The sequence below is a fragment of the Chelon labrosus genome (assembly GCF_963514085.1).
Source record: "Chelon labrosus genome assembly, chromosome: 8".
Taxonomy (NCBI): Eukaryota; Metazoa; Chordata; class Actinopteri; order Mugiliformes; family Mugilidae; genus Chelon; species Chelon labrosus.
The window spans coordinates 17,852,110-17,874,006 of record NC_140358.1 but is presented as its reverse complement, the minus strand read 5'-3'; the positions used below and the strand labels follow the sequence as shown (position 1 = coordinate 17,874,006).

The 21,897-nt window shown below is 41.8% G+C and overlaps 1 protein-coding gene across 1 annotated transcript; it reads left to right on the top strand.

Annotated features, from left to right (window-relative positions):
- Positions 1-15,954: 15,954 nt before the first annotated feature.
- On the top strand, positions 15,955-19,795 carry mchr2b (melanin concentrating hormone receptor 2b; the record flags this gene model as incomplete). The annotated part of the gene is made up of 2 exons (XM_084549442.1): positions 15,955-17,302; positions 19,156-19,795. Exons 1-2 carry the CDS (start codon positions 16,899-16,901, stop codon positions 19,793-19,795), a joined length of 1,044 nt encoding a protein of 347 aa, XP_084405568.1. The 5' UTR covers positions 15,955-16,898.
- Between the last annotated feature and the right edge of the window lie 2,102 nt (positions 19,796-21,897).

The window sequence follows — 21,897 nt, the reverse complement described above, 5'->3', positions numbered from 1 at the left end:
CTCTTTTTTTTAAAATAAACTTGCGTTCTAAGCTACTTAAAACACTGTCTAAGGCTGCATCGAACGGTAACGTTAGGTCCGCTGCCATGTTGGATTAACACACTACAAGCTTCGGTGTCGCGCATAGACGTCGTCATCGTCTTGCTGCCCCCCCCCCCCCCGTTCTGTGATTGGTTCCCTATCTCAGGCGCAAATATGGGCGATGGTTTCCAGACTGCTTTTGCAGCGAGAATGAAATCGCGCGCAAAGCAGTATGGGAACACCCAGGCTACTCTCAATGCTCAGTATATGTGAAACTGAGGAGGTATGGTGGCTAAAGAAACACAATAATAACCACCTTATTTTTTGTTCCATAGCTGCTTGTAGAAGCTGTATAGTTAGCAAACAAGTGAACTTTATAGCCTAACCCCAACCCTAACCCTAGCCCTAAATCTGTGCTGCAAAACATTACTTAAAAACAAACAGTACTAAATGTTCAAAGAAAACCACAATACATAAAATCGGATGAACAAAAAATAAGTTGCAACTCCCTTGTGAGACAGAACAGCCAAAACTCAATCCACTTTATTTTTAAGTCCCTGACCTTAGAAAAGACAGCTACCACTCTTAAAATCCATCCAGTCCAAAAAATAGGGAGCCAAACACTAAACTAAATAAGCGTGTGATCTGTTTGCTGCTGAGCACTGGACCTGGGTATAGAGCTGTTTGATTAGCAAACAAGTAAAATATACACTGTAAACAATTTGCCTGTAAAATAACAGTAAAGAGCTGGCAGCACAGACGCCAGCAGTATACCGTTATTTTAACGGTATTTAAACGTAAAATACTTACGGTATTAGTCTGTAAACCATAAAAACAGTATATTCCTGTATTTCTATAATTTACAGTAAAGAGCTGGCAGCAAAGACGCCAGCAATATACTGTAATTTTACAGTAGTAGTGTGTAAACCAGACATACAGTATATTTCTGTATTCATACTGTTATTATACAGTCTATTACAGTAAAAAATAAATGCCGCATATTTCTGTGATTATTTGGAAATTAAAATAATATTTTGTTTAGGTTGTTACTTTGTAGACAGTGCCTGTCTACAGTAAACAAACAATTTCAACCTGACCCTAAGCCTGGATTCAAGTGTCTCTCCACTGAAAAAATTTAAAACTTGGATCAACTTAAAAAAATTAACTCAAAGCAAATAATTTTATTTCGTTTAACCTGAAAAGTTTAACTCCATGCAACCACTAATTAAAGGTTGGAGCAATCTAATTGTTTTTAGGTTGGAGCAAACTAATTATTTTAGGTTGGAGCTTTAGGTTGGAGCAAACTAATTATTTTAGGTTGGAGCATAACTATTTTAGGTTGTCTCAAATAAAAAAGTAACAGTTGTCATTATTTGAAATGTATAGTAAATCAAATTTTAAAAAATTGCTTTTAATACATTTTGATCAGTGACTACTCAGAACACTTTCCTTAAGAACACATTCATATTTATTGTTCCATAAATTGACAACACTGAACATGTGTTTAAAATCTATTTAGATAAACAGTCTTCTTCAGCTGAACACCAGAAACGAGACTATTAATGTCATCAGAAGACAAATCATGGAGCTGCAATAGTAGCTCAACTCCTAAGACATCATGCCAGGACATACATTTTCTTATTCAGATGTAAGCCTTATTATCAACTAAACACAAAAGCTGTTGCAACTGAGGGCAACTCGTTCAGGACCTCTGTTCCTTCGATGACAGTCTTAATGTCTTTGGGTGGATGGAGAGAATCCTCTTTCTCAGTGACAAAGATCGCCATGGTTTGCTCCAGCTCTTCAACCTCATTTTCCTGCATTAAAAAGAAAGAAGAAGAAAAAAAGACATGTTATTGTTTCAGAAATCTCCAGATTTCATGTTAGATCATAATATCCTTATGACATTGTAAATATAACTTACCACAAGCAATGATCACTGGCAGGAGCTTCCAAATGCACATGGTTGCACAGCAGAAACACGACTGATTGGTGGCTGCTTCCCTTAAGTTGCAAGAGAATACATTATTTAGTTTTTAAGTTAGCCATCAAGTGTGTTAGCTACTAACATGATGCACAAATTACCCAACTTTTAACATAAACAGATATACTTTATGATTTTAGGGAAGGTACTTTTCTACCACATGTAAATTCAGTGTAGCATATTAACATTACCAGCAAGACCTAGCTGGGCCTTGTAATATTATGGCTGATAAATACTGAACACAAGATAAGTAGGAGGGTGAATAAAAGATCACAGATGTCCTTATGCTATTGACAGCAGAAATAACCATCAGTCAAGTTTGCAGCTTGAACCTGGGGATTAACTAACGTTACCACATGTCAAGTGTCAAAAACACAACAACAACAAAAAACTTTGGAGGGTTAACCCCCTTCCTGACAAGCTAGCATGTCATGGTTGGTACTATCTTCAATAGCTTTAACACAGAGCACTTTAAGACAGTAATGTCGGCTCTTCGCGCCACTGTTAACAATTAAAAACACTAAGCAGAGCAAACGCATTTTAAGGTACGAACATAACATTAGCTGTAACGTTAACTAACTTAAACGTGGTAGCTACCATCAATGCCGCCACATAATAACATTACGTTTACAAAATATTGCTTGAATTTCTTAGTTAGCTAGCGAACTGTGATAACATAACCCACCCACGACCAGAGGACGGCTAATGTAGGTTAACTTTATAGTTTGAATGAAGAATGATAACGTTAGCGCTAGCTTAACGTTAGCATTCATAAGATATCAAGCGGAAGTGCTGAGATTACGGCCAGAGTCAAGGCCAGTCAGGTATACTTGGAAACAACGTTAATGGTAGACAAAATTTAATGTTTTTATCTTACCAGTATCATTGTTGCTCGTTGTGGTCTTCTGTGTCGCAGCCTGGATCGAGGGTCTGTTGGAGTGAACCGACCGCCGCCCACTGATTGTTCAGTGACGGACGTTTTTTTTTTAATTCCTTTATTTGGACGTAAACAGGTCAGAGAGCGGGATCTCAAACTCAACAATGCGCATGTGCATATCATGCTTAATCAAAAAATACTGTAGTGTCCTGTAATTTAAAACATCACCATACTGTTTGGGGCCTCTGTCCTGTTGCTCCAAGTTAAGCAGCCCACAATGCATTGCTAACTACAGTACTAAGCTGTTTAACACGAAAACAGTATTTTAATGTTGAAAATTGGCTGTAAATTTACAGCAATTGCTTACAGTGTACAGTCTAACCCTAACCCCTAACCCCACACAGCACACAGCAGGAATGAGAGATAAAGTCACAGATTAAGTCTTAGATAAAAGTAAGCAGAGTGAAATCTACTACCAAAAACCACAATACATAAAATCAAATGACAACCAGACAAACAAAAATCAAGTTATAAGGTCATCGCCTGCCCTGTGGGGGAACTAAAACAGCAGAAGCACTATCCTATAACTTTAGTTTTCAGTTCTTGACCATACCCATTACCGCCCTTAAAATCAGTCCAATAAATAGGGATTCAAATGGAGAGACACTAAACTGGAGAAGCGTGTGATCTATTTGCTGCCGAGTTAAGTTCAGACATGTCAACAAGACCTGCAAAGGAATTGGAAAAATTTCTTGTTTTCAGACGGACAAATTCAGATTGGGATCAAATGTTATCAAAAGGTTGTGTTTGAATTACCGTGCGTAATAAAATCTGATCCAATCTAATAAATGTATGTATTAAAAGGGAGATACAAATGAGTGTCACCGGCGTCTCAAGAGACATCAAAGGAATTCATTATTAGATAAGGGGCAGCAGGAATTAGAGAAGAACAAGAAGGGACCTAGGGTTGATCCCTGAGGAGCACCACTGAGGGGGGGCTAGTAACAAAACCTGATCATTAAAGGAAAAGCAAAATATTTCGTTAGACAGTTAAACCATTCAGATGGTCCAGACACACCCACCCAAGAATGTAATCTGTAATCAGAGGGAGTGGCTTGTGAAGTGCAGCCATTTAGAAGTCACATGCACAATAATTTGTCTAGAACAGGAATAAAAGTTTGAAGACAAACTGATTTGGACTAAAGTTCTGCATCTGTATTACCACGCTGATCACGTCCGCAGAAAATTTCACAGCGGTGTGATACAATAGGGCTTTGTTTCTCATAATATGAAGCCATGAGTGTTTTGCTAATAAAATGAACTAAATAACTAAATAAACATACCATTGTTCGTTTCCTAATGTGATATGGAACATGTTTTCTGAGCAAAGGCTCACGGCGTTCCTCACCTAACCACCAGCTGTCACTAATAGGTTTCATCCCGCCCACGCGAGTAGTCAGCCCCACAGTTCATAAGAGGACGCTATTTGGCTGTATCTTTTTTTAAAGTCAATTAAACGAGCAAATTGTATTACGGCAGAGCACAGTCAGAGCCTCGCTGTTCACTCTGCAGAAACTGATAACTTTCAAGGCTATCATTAATGTGAAATGATGGAACTAAAGAAAGATCGATGGAAAATGGAAAAAGAATTATTGATTCTCTCTCTTCTTTTTGCTCTTCCAAAGAATTAAAGGGCAGAGTGACATCGGGGAGAGGGGGTATGACAAGCAGCAAGTCGCTCCGGGGTTCATTAGAAAGAAATTATAAGCACTTGACAAGGAAAAAAAAAAACATATACATGGTTTCACTACTGTCACGAATTTTCTTGCATTTTGGGCACAAGCGACAACTTTTGATGCCACATCATTTCTGCTCTGTAGTTTTTTTGCGTTTCTTTTATTTGCCCCACTTTAGAAGTCTGTAACCATTCTAAGGACTGCCTAATTTGTTTGCAGAAACCGTACTAAAAGCATCGAAAATATAGCATAATAACAAAATGATGCACTTATTTTTGAAAACGCAACTCAAGATACAAAAAAATAAATCCTATACTTCTCGTGGTTTTAGAGTGATGTACAGGGTCGGGACAGAATTAGCTGCAAGGACTCTTGTTTTCCTGTCGGTGCTTAAAGCTTCGGTCAAGGAAAACAAACTCATCTGATGGGGTTCTTAAAACAAATCTAGGCAAATTATGAATCGCCCGTCACAGCACAGATAAGAGACAAAAACAGCTCCGGTTCAGCAGGACTGCTGGAAACACAGAGACCTTTGTGGAAAAAGAATTGATGCCAATCATTTAAATATATAAAAGATAACAGAACTATAATATCCAAGTTCATGCTCTGAATCCTGTGAGGGAAAATACAAATGAACAAAACTGAATTCACTACAGGTATTTGCATATCTGTAAAACACAGAGACTTGTCAAGTTAAAGCAAAGTTGAAAACACAAAAAGACTGAAATCTGTGTTCTTTTTTCTTTCTAAACCCTCTTAAATAACATGCATCACTTTTATCCCAGCTTGACTTCAAGTGTCCTTGTGGCAGTGAAAGTGCTGCTTTCACTCTGTTGCTGTTTCAGTGCCACAAAAGAGTTTTTGTGCCTAGAAAGTTTGCTACATGTTCTGAGGCTTGATGACACTTTCTTTGACTTTGACAGAAATAAGCTCCATCTAATCTCGCTGAATAGGCTCCCCGAAAAAATAAATAAATAAAAACAATAATTCTGTTTTCGGAGAATTGCTGAGAGGCAGCCATTTTTCACAAATCATAACTTTGGCAAACATAATCGATTTTTGTTTTACTAGGCCAATGTTTTGAAAAGCATTACACGTCAAACGAGGACCGGATCAGACTGCTGTCATGTCCATGCACTCTGACAGTAAACAGAGACGCGCTAGATATCTATATTCTCGAGCATTTTCACCGCAAAGACTATTCAGTATGTGACTCTATGTGGCATTAGCTATTTCAATGAAACAGTCAGGAGTACAGTAGATAAAATCTCAGCCAATCCAGACTTTGTCAGTATCATGCTCGGCATTTGTAACATCAGCACAGATGTGTGATTACTTTGTAAGGCGACGGGTTCAGCCACATGTGAATGCATCTCGCTTGATCCCTCCCCGAAGGAAATGCAGAGGCAGATCATATGACTGTCCAAAGATCCTCCACAAGATCTGTGTCATCCAGCATCCAGCGGAGAACAAAACAAAGCATGGCAGAGTAAAATAACTGGAGCGCGGGTTGTGTAACCTTCTGACATTATGCATGACTGGATGCAAAGTTTTCCCGACATGCATTGAATTGTTGCCCATTCACTGTCAGGACTCTGCTGCTGGGAGTGAGTCAGAATCTGACTGACTATTAAACGGGAATAAATCGCACATTGTATGACAACTGGCATGAGAAGGCATGCACAGGGGTCATTATTTCTCATGACAGAAGGGAAACAACCTTGAAGCCGTGTATTTTTTTTCTTCACTTTGTGTCTTTTTCATGTATATTTCATCAGCCTTATTCCGAGAAGAACTCTTCCGATGTGTTAACGCAGCTCTTGCAATGCATGCCCGGTGCATGTGAAGACCACTTCTTATTAGCCATTTGAAACGGCGCACAAAAACCACCACACAGTGCTGACAGGAATGGCCAGAGGAGACACGTAAATCAGAAATTACACTACTGGGAATCCACTAACACACACATCAGGGCGCTGAACTATACTCTGCTCATCTTGACCCTTCCCATTGCGTTCATCACATGTCTTGCTTTTCTCAACGCAGCATTTTCCACCGTCCTTCTGACACTCAGGCTTACAACCTTGCAACTATAGCTTTGCACTACAAGGCTTCCATTGTAGCAATTGCTATTAATAATCCAAACAAAAATGGAACTGGAACACTTAAGAATAATAAAAATGTGCACGAGAACAAAACCCCTGTCAGTGTTTGTCTTCCTGTGTGCGGGTTATTGTCCTACTTTGTACTTTAAGTCTTATAAAACTGAGGGCGAGATAATGCTGAATGTTTTTGGTGAGACATGAATGCAAAGTAAGAAAATGTTGTTGTGTCTCCAGCTTATCTGCCCCTGCCCCTGCTTCCCAACCCTAACTTGTGAATTCATTAGTGACAACGACTGACAACGAATGCATTCTAATATAACAGACCTGCGCTAAATATCAGCTTCATGAAGGCTATGGTATTCAGCATTGGTTTAAAAATAAGCGAGAGAACTTCTGATTCAATTGTGTTTTCACTGTGGAGGACAATTGAACTGTATCGTGATGTACCCACGCATGTTTCTATTGTTTTGACAATCCCATTTCAGTCAGTGGGCTCGGCTAAATAACAGAAACACTTTAGAGTTTTAATTAAATCGTGCTTAACAGCACCACAAAGTACATCCTCCGGAATGATCGTGCAGTTGAATTACCACCTTTCTGATGCCTTTTCAACGTAAACTGAACATTAGGACAGTCATGAAGGGGGATTTAGTGGAGGACGGTTATTTTAGATTGCATTAGTGTACCTAATGAACTGGCAAGTAAGTGTATACTCTTCCAGATGGTCTTGGTTCTACTCGTGTGTTCCTAGCTTCCTAGCGTTTTTTCCCTAGCGTAAGTGTCACAGTTTGCCAATTTTCTTGGGTTTTTGAATTCTTGTTTCATCTCTCGCTGCAAGTGTTTGCCTTTGCTGAGCAGATTTCCTTTGTATCGCCTTTTGGGCCTCGCCTTTTGAATGCAACTTGAAGGCCCGTGAGTTCGTCTGCATTTGAGTCCCAGCTGATACCGGAATTTAAGATAAAACAATCGTTTTCAACCGGTCGTCTCCGCACACATTCAGTCTATCAGCCTACGGGCTGTAGAGCCAACAATGTGCTGTTAATCAGAAACTAGAGGGAATATATCCAAATAAACAGCTGAAATGAAGCCAGTTGGACTCGTAGAGCTTCTTGAAGACGTTTCGTCGCTCATCCAAGTATCCTTTTAAGTTCTAAAAGACTGGTGGGGAGTTGGGGTTTAAATAGGAACATCTGTGGGTGTTCGCATCAGAAATTCACATGACTAGGGTCTGCTAACGACCAGATGCTCACCTGTACTTGTAGGAAACTGTTTAGATTCGGTTTTCCTTCCCCAGTGAATGGTACCTTCACCACCCATTACAGGCCAGAGAATCCAATCTCGAGGTGTGAACGGGGTGAAACTTCTTGGGATGTTAACGTCTCTCTCTCCAAAAGTCTATTTGGATGAGTGGCGAAATGTTTTCAAGAAACTCTATTTAAAGTCCAGTTGCCCTTGTTTCAGTTTGTTCTTTTTTGTTTTTTTGGATATGCTTTCTGGTAAACAGCAGTGGGGCAGGTACGTTCGAATTGTGCCACGAATTAAACAGATAATGTTTGTCAGTTTCAAAGACAATTTAGCAAGATGTACGTCATGCATCATCTTCATTTCATTATAATAGTTTGATTACTGCCCCCTCAGGTCGAAGGTGCGCTGAGGTGACGAGTGACAGGTAATTTAACTTCTATAAATATCCGGCCCAGGAACACAAACCGGCTGATTAGCAGAGACAGAGGCTTAATTAACAAAAGGTAGGCATCAACACCGTTGAAAGCCTCGGACTCGGGGCGCACAGATATAGCGGGCACACCATTAATGGAGACTGCAGTAGCACAGTGTCTGTTTTCGCTGGTACTGTCGAAAAATGGCCTAAAAAAATAAATAACTGAATAAATAAACTTGGACAGATCTGGAAAGAGTGCAGCACAGAGTTTAAATTGCGGTGAACTTTTTATTCCCAACAGCAGATGCAGCAGGGACTGTGCTATGAACAGGTCTGACTGCTGAAGTATATTGTGATCCTTCAGGAAGCCAGATATTTGCGAGCTGGACTGTGATTGCAGGATTTTGGACGAGCAGGACGGTTTGGATATTGGTTGACATTTGTTTCAAATGTCTCATGCTTAGGCGATTTTGCCTTGTGTGTACAACAGTAGTAACTAAATAAACATACCATTGTTCGTTTCCTAATGTGATATGGAAGGTCATGGTATATCCAGGTCATGGTATATCCAAGCGTCTACAAGTCCAGTTGCCTTTCTTGGAACACTTTCTCTCTTTATCAGTGCATTATATACCTCTGAATAAGTGACAGACATGAGTGAAGATCTGCTATGAGTACCGGAACAGAAACAATTGCAATGAAGTCTTTTGAAAGTAGGTATGACAAATTTGTCAAACACATCACGATGCGGCGTGATGAATATCAAAAGCTGGGAGCAGCTTTTAACGTGAAGGACGGACTTCTTTGTTGTGCCAGACATTGTTTGTACCAGAAGCTTTTGCAGTGGACCAAAGTCTTTTCCTGGCAGATACTATTTGCACTCAGTGTCAATAGCCAGCAATGCTGTTTGCAATCTGGACAGAAGACCTAATGTGACACCAAGGTGTACAGCACTATTGCCAACAATGCTATTTACACCTGGTGGAAAGGGCTTTTGAACATGTGGTTAATGTTGTGAAAATGTCTTTTTTTTTTTTTTTTAGCCAAACAATAAGGTTTCCTGGACCTAATCAGGTCATTTTTTTTTTCAAAGTCTTTCAAACTCAAAGTCAACATTGATTTTAGGATAAAATGATTTTAACAGGATAGCAATCAACCCTAACCCTAACACTAGGGTTAGGGTTGATATCAACCCTAGGGTTAGGGTTGATAGGGCCGCTTCACTGTTCTATATAAAAATCTTATTCAGATGCTATGGTGAAGTATTAAGGCTAGCATTTTAGCTTATAAAACATTTTGACTGGTTTTGTATCTGATATCCAGGACAAGATATCGAGCTCAATGAGACCTTGTATTTCTGCTGTTGCTGCTTTAATCAACATTTTCTATGTTAACCTTGCTACAGACTGTGTTATTTTCAGTCTCCTCTCATCTGCTTTTGCCATTCGCCATTACCAGAGGCCTAGAGCCTTTATTGAGATGTTTGTCCTTATCACTACAAAGAATCATATGACAACTCAGACATGTGATACTATTAACTGTGAACCAGGGAGGGCAGGCTGCTGGTTTGTTGCTGCTGCTTCATGTTCTTTCTCTGGACAACTTCAGACATGCTTGTCAAATGTACATTTCTTACTCCAGGGACCCCACATGTACTAAATTACAATTACACGTCAGGCGCCTGGAATCTGGTACCTGGAAATCAGACATGCAATTATTATACACTAAATCTATAAGTGTTTTAGACACCGTGGCAGCTCCTCTGTGGCACTTCAGTTCAAATTATTTTTGTTAACTCAATTTTAAGCTTCTAAATGGACATCCGAGTAGATTGAATTTAAGATGTTGTTATGTTTTAAAACCTCTCCGTGGTCAGCCCTTGTCGCTCACTGTTTTCAGGTCCGTGTTTATGGACACGAGTCACAGGATGTTCTCGGTGTGATAGAAATGGATTTCTATTGGCAGTTTTCAGACCAGCGCTTGTGTCTTATCTCCTGAGGTTGTTATGCAGTGTAAGAGAAAAGCGGTGTGGGGCTCTATTACTGCACATTCACACTGTTTTGTTTCTGTATATTAAAGTGGAGTTGTCCTGCTTTTGTCTTAATGCTCCTGTAAAAGAATTGAATCTCACACTGTAATGAAGACTGAGGAGACAAATGACAAGTCATTTCCTTGTACAGAGGTTGAAGAAGACCCCGGATGATGTCTTCTGACCTGGATGATGTCATCTCTGAGTGCCACGCGCACCCACGACAATCGGCTTGCTTACCTGTAATTTGCTACTGCTATGGTTCGTCCACAGCCTCAGTGGACTGCAAAAAATTAGCAGGTCAGAGATGACATAGCGTAACATAACAAAATATTGCTGAAATGAACGAGTTTTGCGGCAGATAATGCGTTATTTAGAGGCTGCGTCTCGGTGCCCCAGTCACTCCCACTATATGGATATACGCTGATCTAATTATCTCCTGAACGAGTGCAAATGACACAAAAGTTATATGGGCGAGTAAATGATTGTATTTTATGCTAGAAATAAGGTCCAGGTTGTAAAAAACAGTAGTTCCCCTTTAAATTCAACCTGTGGCTGTGGTAGCTTAAAGAAAAAAGACACCTGTCCCATGGTTGACATGTGCATTACTTTACTATATCCATGAAGACCGACAAGACAAGTTGTTACTGACAGGAACAGCCCACACGGTAATTTGTGTGCATTTATGATCACTAAAACTACTGCCAAGATTCCCCTCTTTGTGTGTGCTGATCCCTTGAAGGGTTTGCCGTTGCGTTTCTGTTTTAACTCCTCCTCATACCGCCATATTGTGGGCTTTATGTGATCTGTTCCAGCTTTTATGATCCTCCTCGGGAGAGAGCTGTGTGCAGATTATCTCATTAACAATGAGAACATATTGTAGGTGGTTATAATGAAGTAGCCCAGGACTCCATTAACAAGAATGAATCGATCTATTTTTGAAATGTCTTCTAAAAAGCCATTTTATTTTTGATTAACTATTCCCAATCAGGGCCCACAGCACTTTGGGTTTAATGAATACTCTTGCCATAAAAGTCTTACAAGCTGTCAGTTAGTCATATTTATTCCTCACTGGAACCAGACTGAGAGCCCGTGCTCCTTTTGCGTCTTCACATTCCCACAGGTGAACAAATGCATGCTCAGGTGCTGACCAGGGCGAGCATCGTCCTCCCCTGTCCGCCCCCAGAGCAGATGGGAGGTAAGACCCTACTAACCCCCGTCTCGCATCGGCACTCACAGTGACAGATGCTAAAGGAGAGAGCCAGACTCCGCTCGGGTTTAAGAGGTTCGTAGCAGCCACCGGCCGTACTCTTCCGGCTTTGGGTGACTTAATCCCAGCCGCACGATCTTGGGAAGACAGCGAAGTCATAGGTGGATCCAGGGCACTGGACACTAGCCCCGGCCCCTGATTGGGGCCTGTCCTGTCAGTAGGGAAAGATTCACATGTTTACCAATTGGATGTAGTACTGTATTTATTACCGCCTTTAAATGGAACTCATGACCTTGTGTTTATGACATGGGAGGCCGTGTACACAAAGCACGGCAATCAGAAATAATGAAAGCACGAGGCCGTTGAGAATATTAACCATTTCCTGATAACATAAAATTATGACGAATACTCTGCAGTACCAAATATCAATATGAGCTCACCATCCTCCTCTGCCATTCCTGAAAACGCCACAGTGAGACCACACGGCGAGCTGAACAGTGTTGCTCAGTGTGTCCTCGGCCATGAACATTCACAGTAAGTTCTGATCCCACACTTTATTTAGCGTTAACGCGTTGCTGTCACAGACGTTAAGTTTGATCTTAACTTCTCTATTGTTGGAATGTAGCAAGAAGCTGGATAACAGCCATTAGCTGGCCCTGGAAAAAAAAAAGAAACAGAAATTGCTGTGTGGGTCTTTTTTGGTTATCGCCATTTGCTTGAGGAGGAGCTCACAGCCTGAAAGACTCTTCTTGTTAGTCAAAAAGAAGATTTGATTGATTTTGGTTTAAATATTTGAAAAAAAATGACTTGTATTTAGTGCTCTGCATGCTAGTATAAAACCATAAAGGGTTTAGGTCTTTATTAGGAACATCTGTGAGACATCATGAACATGTCCAGTTGCCTCGATTGCCTTGATTTTGGATATACAATGACCCGGATGGCTGAGAAACAAACAAACAAAAAATCAGTCACAACATTAAAACCTACAGTATAAGAGGTGAAGGGGGTAACTTTAATAATCTTGTTGCAATGCAATGTTCTGCTGAGAAATCTGGTCCTGGTATTCATGCAGATGTTATTTACCTAAATATTGTTGCTGACCAGGCACCTCCGACCCATAGGGGCGGCTGTGGCTCAGTAGGTAGAGCGGGTTGTCCACGAACCAGAGGGTTAGCGGTTCGATCCCCGGAATGTGCCACATGCCGAAGTGTCCTTGAGCAAGACACTGAACCCCCAGTTGCTCCTAGTGCGTGGCACTGGTGTGTGAATGTGTGAGTGCTTGTGTGAGAAAATGGGTAGATGTGTCTATGACTGTAAAGCGCTTTCAGTACCAATAGGTAGAAAAGCGCTATATAAAAGCAAGGCCATTTACCATAGCAACAACACTCCCTAATAGCAGCAGGCATTTGTCCCAGCAGGACAAGGCGACCTTCTATACAACAAAAACTGCTTAAGAACACGACAAAAAACATCAAAAACAGTCCAAACTTCCCACACCCCCAAACTGATCAAGTATCTGTGAGATGCTCTGGACCAAGCCTGATCCAACCCCCTCAACCTTCAGGTGCCAAAGACTCCCCTACCAACGTCCTGGCGTTAGGCCTGTGTCCACATCCCGATGCACCTGAACTTTGGTTTTAAGGTGGTTTTAATGTTGTGGCTTATGAGTGTATAGTCAGTCGTGGCCCCTGATTTAAAAAGCCTCGCTCCTCCTCTGAATTAAAGCCATTTTTATCTCTGTATAACCTGCTGCTTCAAACAAACAACAATGTCTCTTGTTGTGTCAACTTTCCATTGCAGCTTTGAATAACCAATGTATGCATTCCTTCCAAGAAAAACATAATCACATGATGCACACAGATCTGGAGCGCCACGTTCCTCGCACGGATGGCAAACTGCTCTCAAAATAAAACTAAGCATGATACACTATTGCGCGTAAGAGTTCGATTCTTATTCATTAAGCAGCGCCATCAGGATGGTGCATGCCCGGCTGGTCGCAGTACGACAACGAGCCTTACATACAGCCAGAGTAATGAAGAATGATCCGCGGCGAGAGGCAGAGCCTCGCAACAGATGGTCTGGCCTCCACAGAGCCCTGATCTCAACATCATGAAGTCAGCCGGGGATTACATGAAGAGGCAGGAGACACAGAGGCAGCTTGAATCCACACAACTGTGGCAAGATTTCCAAGATCCTGAAACTGCTCACCTGCCAATTACACCGAAACTTTGCGCAAGTGGAGCTGGAGCCGTTTGAAAGAAAAAGAGACAGCAAATACAGATTTATTTTGATTATGTTTTTTATTTATTTGCTCCACTTTGCTGCTTTTTCACACTACTGTATGGTACACAAAAAGGATAGTTGGAAAATGAGCACAAAGGGGGAACGTATAAGTTAGACAGGAAGGCATTTTAAGTGTTGCAGGATTTTTTCCACGCTAAATCGTGACTGTACCGTCCTGCTGCAATTATATACCATATCTTCCAGCTGATGTAAGGTTTTACTAAATGTGATTCTGACAGCCTGAATTTAACATGCATCAGAAAAGCTTTAATCTGCTGTCAGTGGAATTTAGCTTTTAGCCGAGTTTGGCAACCCTACCAGTCCCTCCGTGGTGGTTTGATATTATTCCTTCACCATCGTTGCCCTCCTTCACTGTGAAACCAGCGTGCTCTGTTCCCAGGGATGACTGAACGAATGCACCGCTCGCTGGGCTGTCACAGTTCCCCCACATTCACACTGAAAATACTGCTGGCTGCTGCTTTGGGAAAGTATTCAACTTCCTCCATATTTTAGTCATCAAATTCTGTCTCCCCCCCCTTCCACGGTCACATTATTTAAAAGAGGCTCACAACAGCTTAATGAGGGTAGCAGCTCTGCGAGGCTGCGCTTAGCCACAGCAGTGATTTGAGCTGGATGTCAAATACGCTAACTCGCACCGCAGTGAAAGCGCTAGGATGCTGTTGTGTATATAAGTTGCTTGCCTTTTTAGTAAGGCATATTAGCGGCAAACATAAAGTGTGTCGCTCAGGCTGATGGAAGCGCCACTCGGCCGTGAAACTGAAATTCTGCTGTGATTACGGGGATCATAAAAGGTATTAGAATCAATCGGAAAGGAAAATCTCCCAAACGTGGGGATATCCATCCAGTACAAACAAAGATATGTGAAAGAATGAACTAGCTAGAAGAAGGATAGGAAAGTCTTGAGTCATCCTCGACAGGAAAAGGAATTTCAGCACAAAAGTTTCATGGCAACCCATACAGAAAGTGTAGAAAATACAGTATTAGTCCTTAGACTCCTGTATTTTAAAGCGAAAACACAGTGGACTTGCTGTCAATTAACATGCTTTTGACGTGAAGATAGAATCCGCACAGGGGCTCCTGGTGACACCAATTACTCTCATTTTTATCTCTGGAACAAGGAGGGTTGAGGGCAGATGGAGACGATAAAATACAAATTACCAACGCGAATTCCATTTCAGAGCCGAGTGTAAAGAGCTCATTGAGGCGGGTTCGCTGTGCGTTTCCAACACAAATGGCCGAGTATATTATGCACCAAGGCCTGTGGGAAAATAATTATATCACGGCGCACTCTCAGCTGCGGGGGAAACTGAAAGGAAACATTGCAGCGAGTGGACAAACAGTACCTACAGCCAGCATGAGGAAAGCTTCAGTACTTTCCCACTGACCTGTGGTAAGAGCCCAGCAGAGCTCCGTTCGCTGAGCTGCTTCAAAACTCTGGATCAGCTCCTGTCCTTTAGAGCAGCTCCCGGAGACGTCAGAACAAAGCCTTCAAGAAAATCACATCTCTGATATCAGAGCTTTTAAAGCAGCCTGTGAGGCTTATTCACCATTAAAGAGATTAATTGCGAGTGATAGCCTGAATCAGTTTAATTTCTTAAAGCTGAAGCTCAAAAGAATTAAGAGGGAAGAGAGAAGAAAAAAAAAAAAAAGATCCCTGTGGAAAAAAAGCTTTTTTCAATGAAATGCACAAGAAAGACAAGCTTTTTTTCTGTAAACGTAATTGAAAGAAGTGGCTCATCTGTAGTCTGAAGGTCCGGGGGGGCGCCTTCAACCAGAGGCCTTAGTTCCGAGGTGGAACATTACTTGTCAAAATAGGTCACATGGAGTACTATAAATCTGTTATCTGGCTGTAAAGAGACAGTTCTTAGAATCAGTACCATGTTATGTCATTATGTTATTAGTTTTCCAAGTATTTGGTTGTAAAAATGAAGGTTTGGAGGAAAAACCAGGGGATTATAGGAAATCTATCATGAGAATATCTCTACCAAATGTCAGGCAATCCATTCAGTAGATATTAAGATATTTGGCTGGATAAGAAAGCAAAAGAAAGAATAGAATTTCCTGGCGTAACCCTCCGATGGACACGAATTTCTGTGTAAAGGTTCGCGCTAATCCACAACTGATGAGTATCAGTCTTCGATTTTGGCAAAGAAAGTACCATCCGACTTAGGGGACTTCATTTAATGGACGCGGACGGACACATATTTGATAGCACTGTATCTGACAGACAAAACATATTGGAGATTTCTCAGTTTCTAATGTTAGGTTGGCTCCGTTGTTGTGTGTCTGTGGCATCAATAACCTAATTTGAATCTTCTTTCTAAGCTTTGTCTGAGGGGAAGCCCACACACTCAAACCCCTGCCTCAAACTATATACCAAAAAAGAGGTGTCCTTAACCTTATTGATTGTTTCCGTTTGCTAAAGTTTGAACAGACAGCACCGATTTAAGCTTAATTAGTCAAAAAAATAAATATACAGGCTGTCCCTTAAAATCCCTCCACACGGTCATCACTAAATGTTTGATTACTCCCCCTCCCTAAGTGGAAATTAGGGAGGACTTGATGTGCCTTTTTTTGATTTGCTTGTCTTATTATCCTACACAACACAGCAAATGATCTTTGAAGGGAGGGAACTCGTGTCCGCTCAGGCTCGCTCTGCGTTTGGTGAAGGCACAGCAGAAGCGCACGGTAAATAGTCAGGTCATAGTTTGCTCCCCCCCGAGATTAACATGTAAGCAGGCTTGATCATTTCTAGTCAGTCTTAATTGGCGTTTCTTCCTTTCTTTCTTTTTTTTTCTGCTTTAAATTTTACGTTATCTGTTTTAAGGGGAATACGCGCCCGGATTAACTCGAAGGAGAGGATACGCGCGTTTGGAGAGAGCGCAAGTTTTACGCCCAAGTTTGGAGAGCAGACGCGCTTTAATTAGAACCACACTTTTTCTTTTTTTCTTTTTTTCCAAGAGGATCCGAAAATGAATGGCACGGACACACTTTGCAAATACAACCAAACGCACAACTTTACCGACCAGCCATGTCTGAACGCAACTCCCACACCTTACAGCCACATCGACATCACCACCTTCATGCACATATTCCCCTCCATCTACGGCATCCTGTGCTCCGTCGGAGTCATAGCCAACGGGCTGGTGATTTACGCGGTGGCGGCGTGCAAGAAGAAGATGGTCTCGGACATCTACGTGCTCAACTTGGCGATAGCAGACATGCTGTTCTTGCTGGTGATGCCCTTCAACATTCACCAGCTGGTCAGGGACAGGCAGTGGGTTTTCGGAAACTTTATGTGTAAAGCGGTTGTGGTCGTGGACGTCAGCAACCAGTTTACCACAGTGGGGATAGTCACCGTGCTGTGCATTGATCGGTAAGTGTTGAAGTCAGTCTTACAAAAAAGAAAAGAAAAAGAAAAGAAAATCTATGAAGCATTGTGGCAGATATGTTAAATACATTATCTGTGTAGAATCAGGACAACAACATGACATAAATCAAACAGAAAATTAGGTTAAAACGAAAACAAATCCTACTATAATGCTATTGAGCGTCTTAAAAACATGTCTTGATTTGATTTAATTCCATCATGTATATATTTATTCTTTAAACTGCCATTGGAGAGCTGCATAGTCCATCAAACAAAAGTATCCAGACATGGAGACACAATGTTCCCTGGGTAAATGATGTATGCGCCCTGTTTATGATGTGAACACATTCAGGACAATTAAATGAGTGCTCGCACCTCAGGCAGAGCTGATAAAAAAAACACCCATTTCAAGGCACTATGAGCAACAGGGGTCGAGCCACGAAGCCACACTTCTCCGGAATAACGCGTTTCTATCTGATCAATAAACTGACTGTTCACTTTTTATGATTTAAAAGGAGGTTAATCTGATCACAATCCATAACTAACTAAAATACAAACAAAACAAATAGTAGGCTCGTCTCAGGATCACCACCCCAATAAAAACTGCATCATTTTAGTGTTTAACACATTTCACATGGCTGAACAAGTGTGGTACTTGTTGTCTTAATCAAAGGAGGAACTGTCGTGATTAGGGATACGACTCGGTCCCGAGAGTGAAATCACATTCATTAGCTGCCCATTGGATTTTAAGAGCACAGACTGCAACCACAATGACAAAGTTGATTTCCAATCTCAGTGTTATGTCCTCTAAAGACGTGCATATCCGTGCAAAATTGCACCTATTTTTTTTCTAATTAGTGATATTAGTCTCCGTATGAGCAGAAACTGTTGCAAAAGAAAAGTTATTTCTTACTTTTCTCAGTCTGCTGCGTAACTTCATTTTATAGGAGTAAACATCTACATGATCATTTTTGGAACTCAGAGCCGAGCTACATAGAAAACAATAGTTTCACATGTTTGTGCTGGTGTCTACGTGTTTTTTGTAGCATCCGGACGAGAAAACTGTTCAAGATGATTACACACAAATCATTTAAGTATCTGACTAGAGCAGTTTGTAGCTTGTTCTGTATAAACGAGTTCCGGCAGTACATTCTGGGATGTACGTTTTTTGGTCAGATCAGTAATTATCTTGGCCGATCTGAAGCCAAACATCAGTCAGAGGTCGAGGGCGGCTCTTCGCTTATTGATCTGCACTAATAGGGAACAGCTAACAGGGAATCTACTCAACTTCAGTTGACGAGCTCTTGTTGATGATCAGCAAGCCAAACTGTTTTATTTATAGACCGTCGAAGTTTATGTCGTCTTGGAAGCGATACAGAAGTGCTGGTGCGTCCGCACCCGTCAAACCTCAGCAGACAGCTCAGGCACACAAACGCATTAAGAAGAAACACAGCGATTGGAAATATGTGATTTGCTCCACTTAAATCACACTCGGGGGGGAAGTAATAACAAAAAGATTGTTATTTTTTTCCGGATCCTCAAGCAGTAATCAAACGCAAAAAGACCCAAAAGGGATTGTGTTTATATTTTGCTGTAAAAACCTTGCACAAATTACACCAATCTGTCACCGCATTTGTCACTTTACGGAGCACGTAATATATTGAGAGCGTATCTCTAATGTGCTGTTTGGTTTTATCCTCCTCCTCCCTTGCCTGATTTGATTCTCCGAGCTTGTCAAGGACGGAAATGACCGCTTAAAGCAAAAACTAATGTTTTTTGTTTTTTACATGCGCGTCAGCAAAGTCGCTTTATCATTTGGGCTTCAGAGCGCAGTCAATAACGTAAATTCTTCCTCCTAGGTACATAGCTATCGTCCATCCCAGCTCGGAGAAGAGGACCGTGCAGTGGACCATCCTCATCAATCTGCTGGTGTGGCTGGGCAGCTTCCTGCTCACCGTGCCGGTCATGTTGTACGCCAAGGTTGTACGCAGGCAGCATTTGGAGGTGTGCATGATGTACCTGGACGGGCCTGAAGACATGTACTGGTACACTCTCTACCAGTCGATCCTGGGCTTCATCATCCCCCTCATCATCATCAGCACCTTCTACTCGCTCACCCTCTACCACGTCTTCAGCTCCATCCGCCGGGTCAAGCGTAAGCAGTCTGTGTGGGCCAAAAGAGCCACCAAGATGGTCCTAATGGTCATCGCCCTGTTCCTGATCTGCTGGTCGCCCTACCACGTCATCCAGGTCGTCAACCTCAGCAACAACACGCCGACCGTTGCGTTCGTCTACGCGTACAACATCAGCATCTGCCTCAGCTACTCCCACAGCTGCATCAACCCGCTCATGTTGCTCATCTTCGCCCAGAACTACCGCGAGCGCCTCTGCCGCAGGAACGCGCTGCACAGCTCCCAGCACTCGTCCAAGGTCACGGTGGTCAAAATGGACGGCTCGAGCACGACAAACGACCCCAACTATCGCTCCACCGTCATCTAATCAGAAAGAGCCCCTTTCTTGTACATACACATGTAAATGTTTTGCTGCTTACCACAAAAGGAAGTAGGTCAAAAGAGCGGTGTTGTCTGCGAAGTAAACTGATACCACAAAAAAAAAAGAGTCGGCTCGAAAGCACGAGCGGTCAACTCAGCTGCCGCCGCCGCCGCCGCCGCCGACTGGGAGCTTTCCATTAACCTTTATCAACCGCGGGCTACATCTTGTGCCACGCTGGTCTGTGACAGCGCTGAAGTGCAGCTTGAGAGCTCTACGGCGGGCAAACATTAGCATTGTTGAGTGTGTGTGTGAAATGTTGTGATATTTAGGAGTCTTTCACTAGGTGGGAGCACGAGTATGAGCCAACTCCCCGAGGGCGTATGAGGATATCCAAATCCACCACACAGCTGTATGAGCAGCTTGATGGATAAATTTAGAAGTGCGCGCTGTAACGTCTTCGGTCGGAACAGATGTGAACAGCAGCGAGACAATTACCAGCACCACTCTAATTCTGATTAGGGTTAATGATTTGTAACCAACAGCTTTAATAATGGTTAATACATCATTTACTAACAGTTCATAGCCGGGTCAACCAGGTCAGCTCTTATTGAAGGTAATAGATTCATTAATTAGGCTTATAACGGTTCATCCTTCACTTACACACGCTGTCAGATGTAGTTTTCACACCTTAGAAGCTCAAATTATTATTTATTTGTCTCAGAAAAGAGTATTCATTAACCATTTCTAAAGCGTTAGTCACAAATGATAAAACTTAAGCATTTTTAGATTGTGGCACTCAGTTATCTAATGTGTATTATTATTATTTTTTATTGCTGATAGAAATGGAAAGCACTTAAACACCATTTTATGGCACTTTCACAGCCGTCAGTTATTAGAAACACAGTTAAATTGTGTCTCTTACTTTGTAATTCTCGTGACAGCCCATTCAACAAACATTCAAAGCCTGTTACTAATGTAATTACAAATCGCTGTACAAGGAACTGTGTCTGTCTCTTGAGCGTTCGATAATGACTCTAACGCCGCCAGTAATGGGAGTGAGCGGTTATAGCGCGGAGTTTGATGAGACGTGTTTGTTTTAAAGGTCGTACTTAAAGAGGAACGCATTTTGTGCTGGGCGGAACATCTGTTTGTTTTTGACTAAACTGCAGCAAAATGCAGCTTAAAAAAAAAAAAAAAACTCCAGCCTCCACAGCCGACGTCTCACCGAAATCTAGAGTCTTTCAGATCATTAACGTACGCCCGTCCAAAACAATATTCATCAGGACTTCATGTCTTTCATGCCTGTTTGTTCTCAAGCCTCCAGAGCTGGGGATACTATAATCTGAGCTACACAAGCGCTGTTATCCCGTTATCAGATGGGGATCAACTAAAGGAAGTCTTCTAAAGGCACGAACACGCACATAAATAGACAAGCGTACAACTGACAGACTTATTACTTGGGAGAAGCTTTGCTTTAACGATGGCGATACTACACAGCATAGGATCTCATGTTTCGATGTAGAAATATGGTGTGTGTTTTCGGTGTCTGGTGGTTGTCTGACGTTTTGGTGTTTATCCTACAATGTATTTTTAATGTCTTCTTCAGATTCTGACTTTGACGTGTGTTTTTGCGAGCTTTCTTCACAAATCACAAATGACAAACAGAGTTGGGCTGCAGGCAACAAAGACACAGTGAAGGGCAGGCAGCGGTGCTCTCGCGTCATTTGCCTGATTTGCATAATGAAAAGTGAGATGAAATGTACGGGAAAATTGTATTTGCGTCAGCTTTTGTCACCTGACTCATCTGGAAAGAGCGTGGTAAGAATTTGCAGGAGCATATCAGGAGTGACCTGATAATTATTGAATTGTCAGTGAGCAGTTGAATCACTCTGAACTGAGGAGTGTGTAGTAGCAAATACTGTGGTGGAGAGTTGGTCTGGAGCCACCCCGTTGGAAACTGATCACGCTCTGGCAAAGATCTGCTGGGTCAGTCGCCAGCTATGCCAGGCTAGCACAAACTAGTCATCAGATATAAACCCCAATCACACCCAACCTGAACCAAAATACAATCAGCCACAACATTAAAACCAGTGACAGAAGAAGTGAAT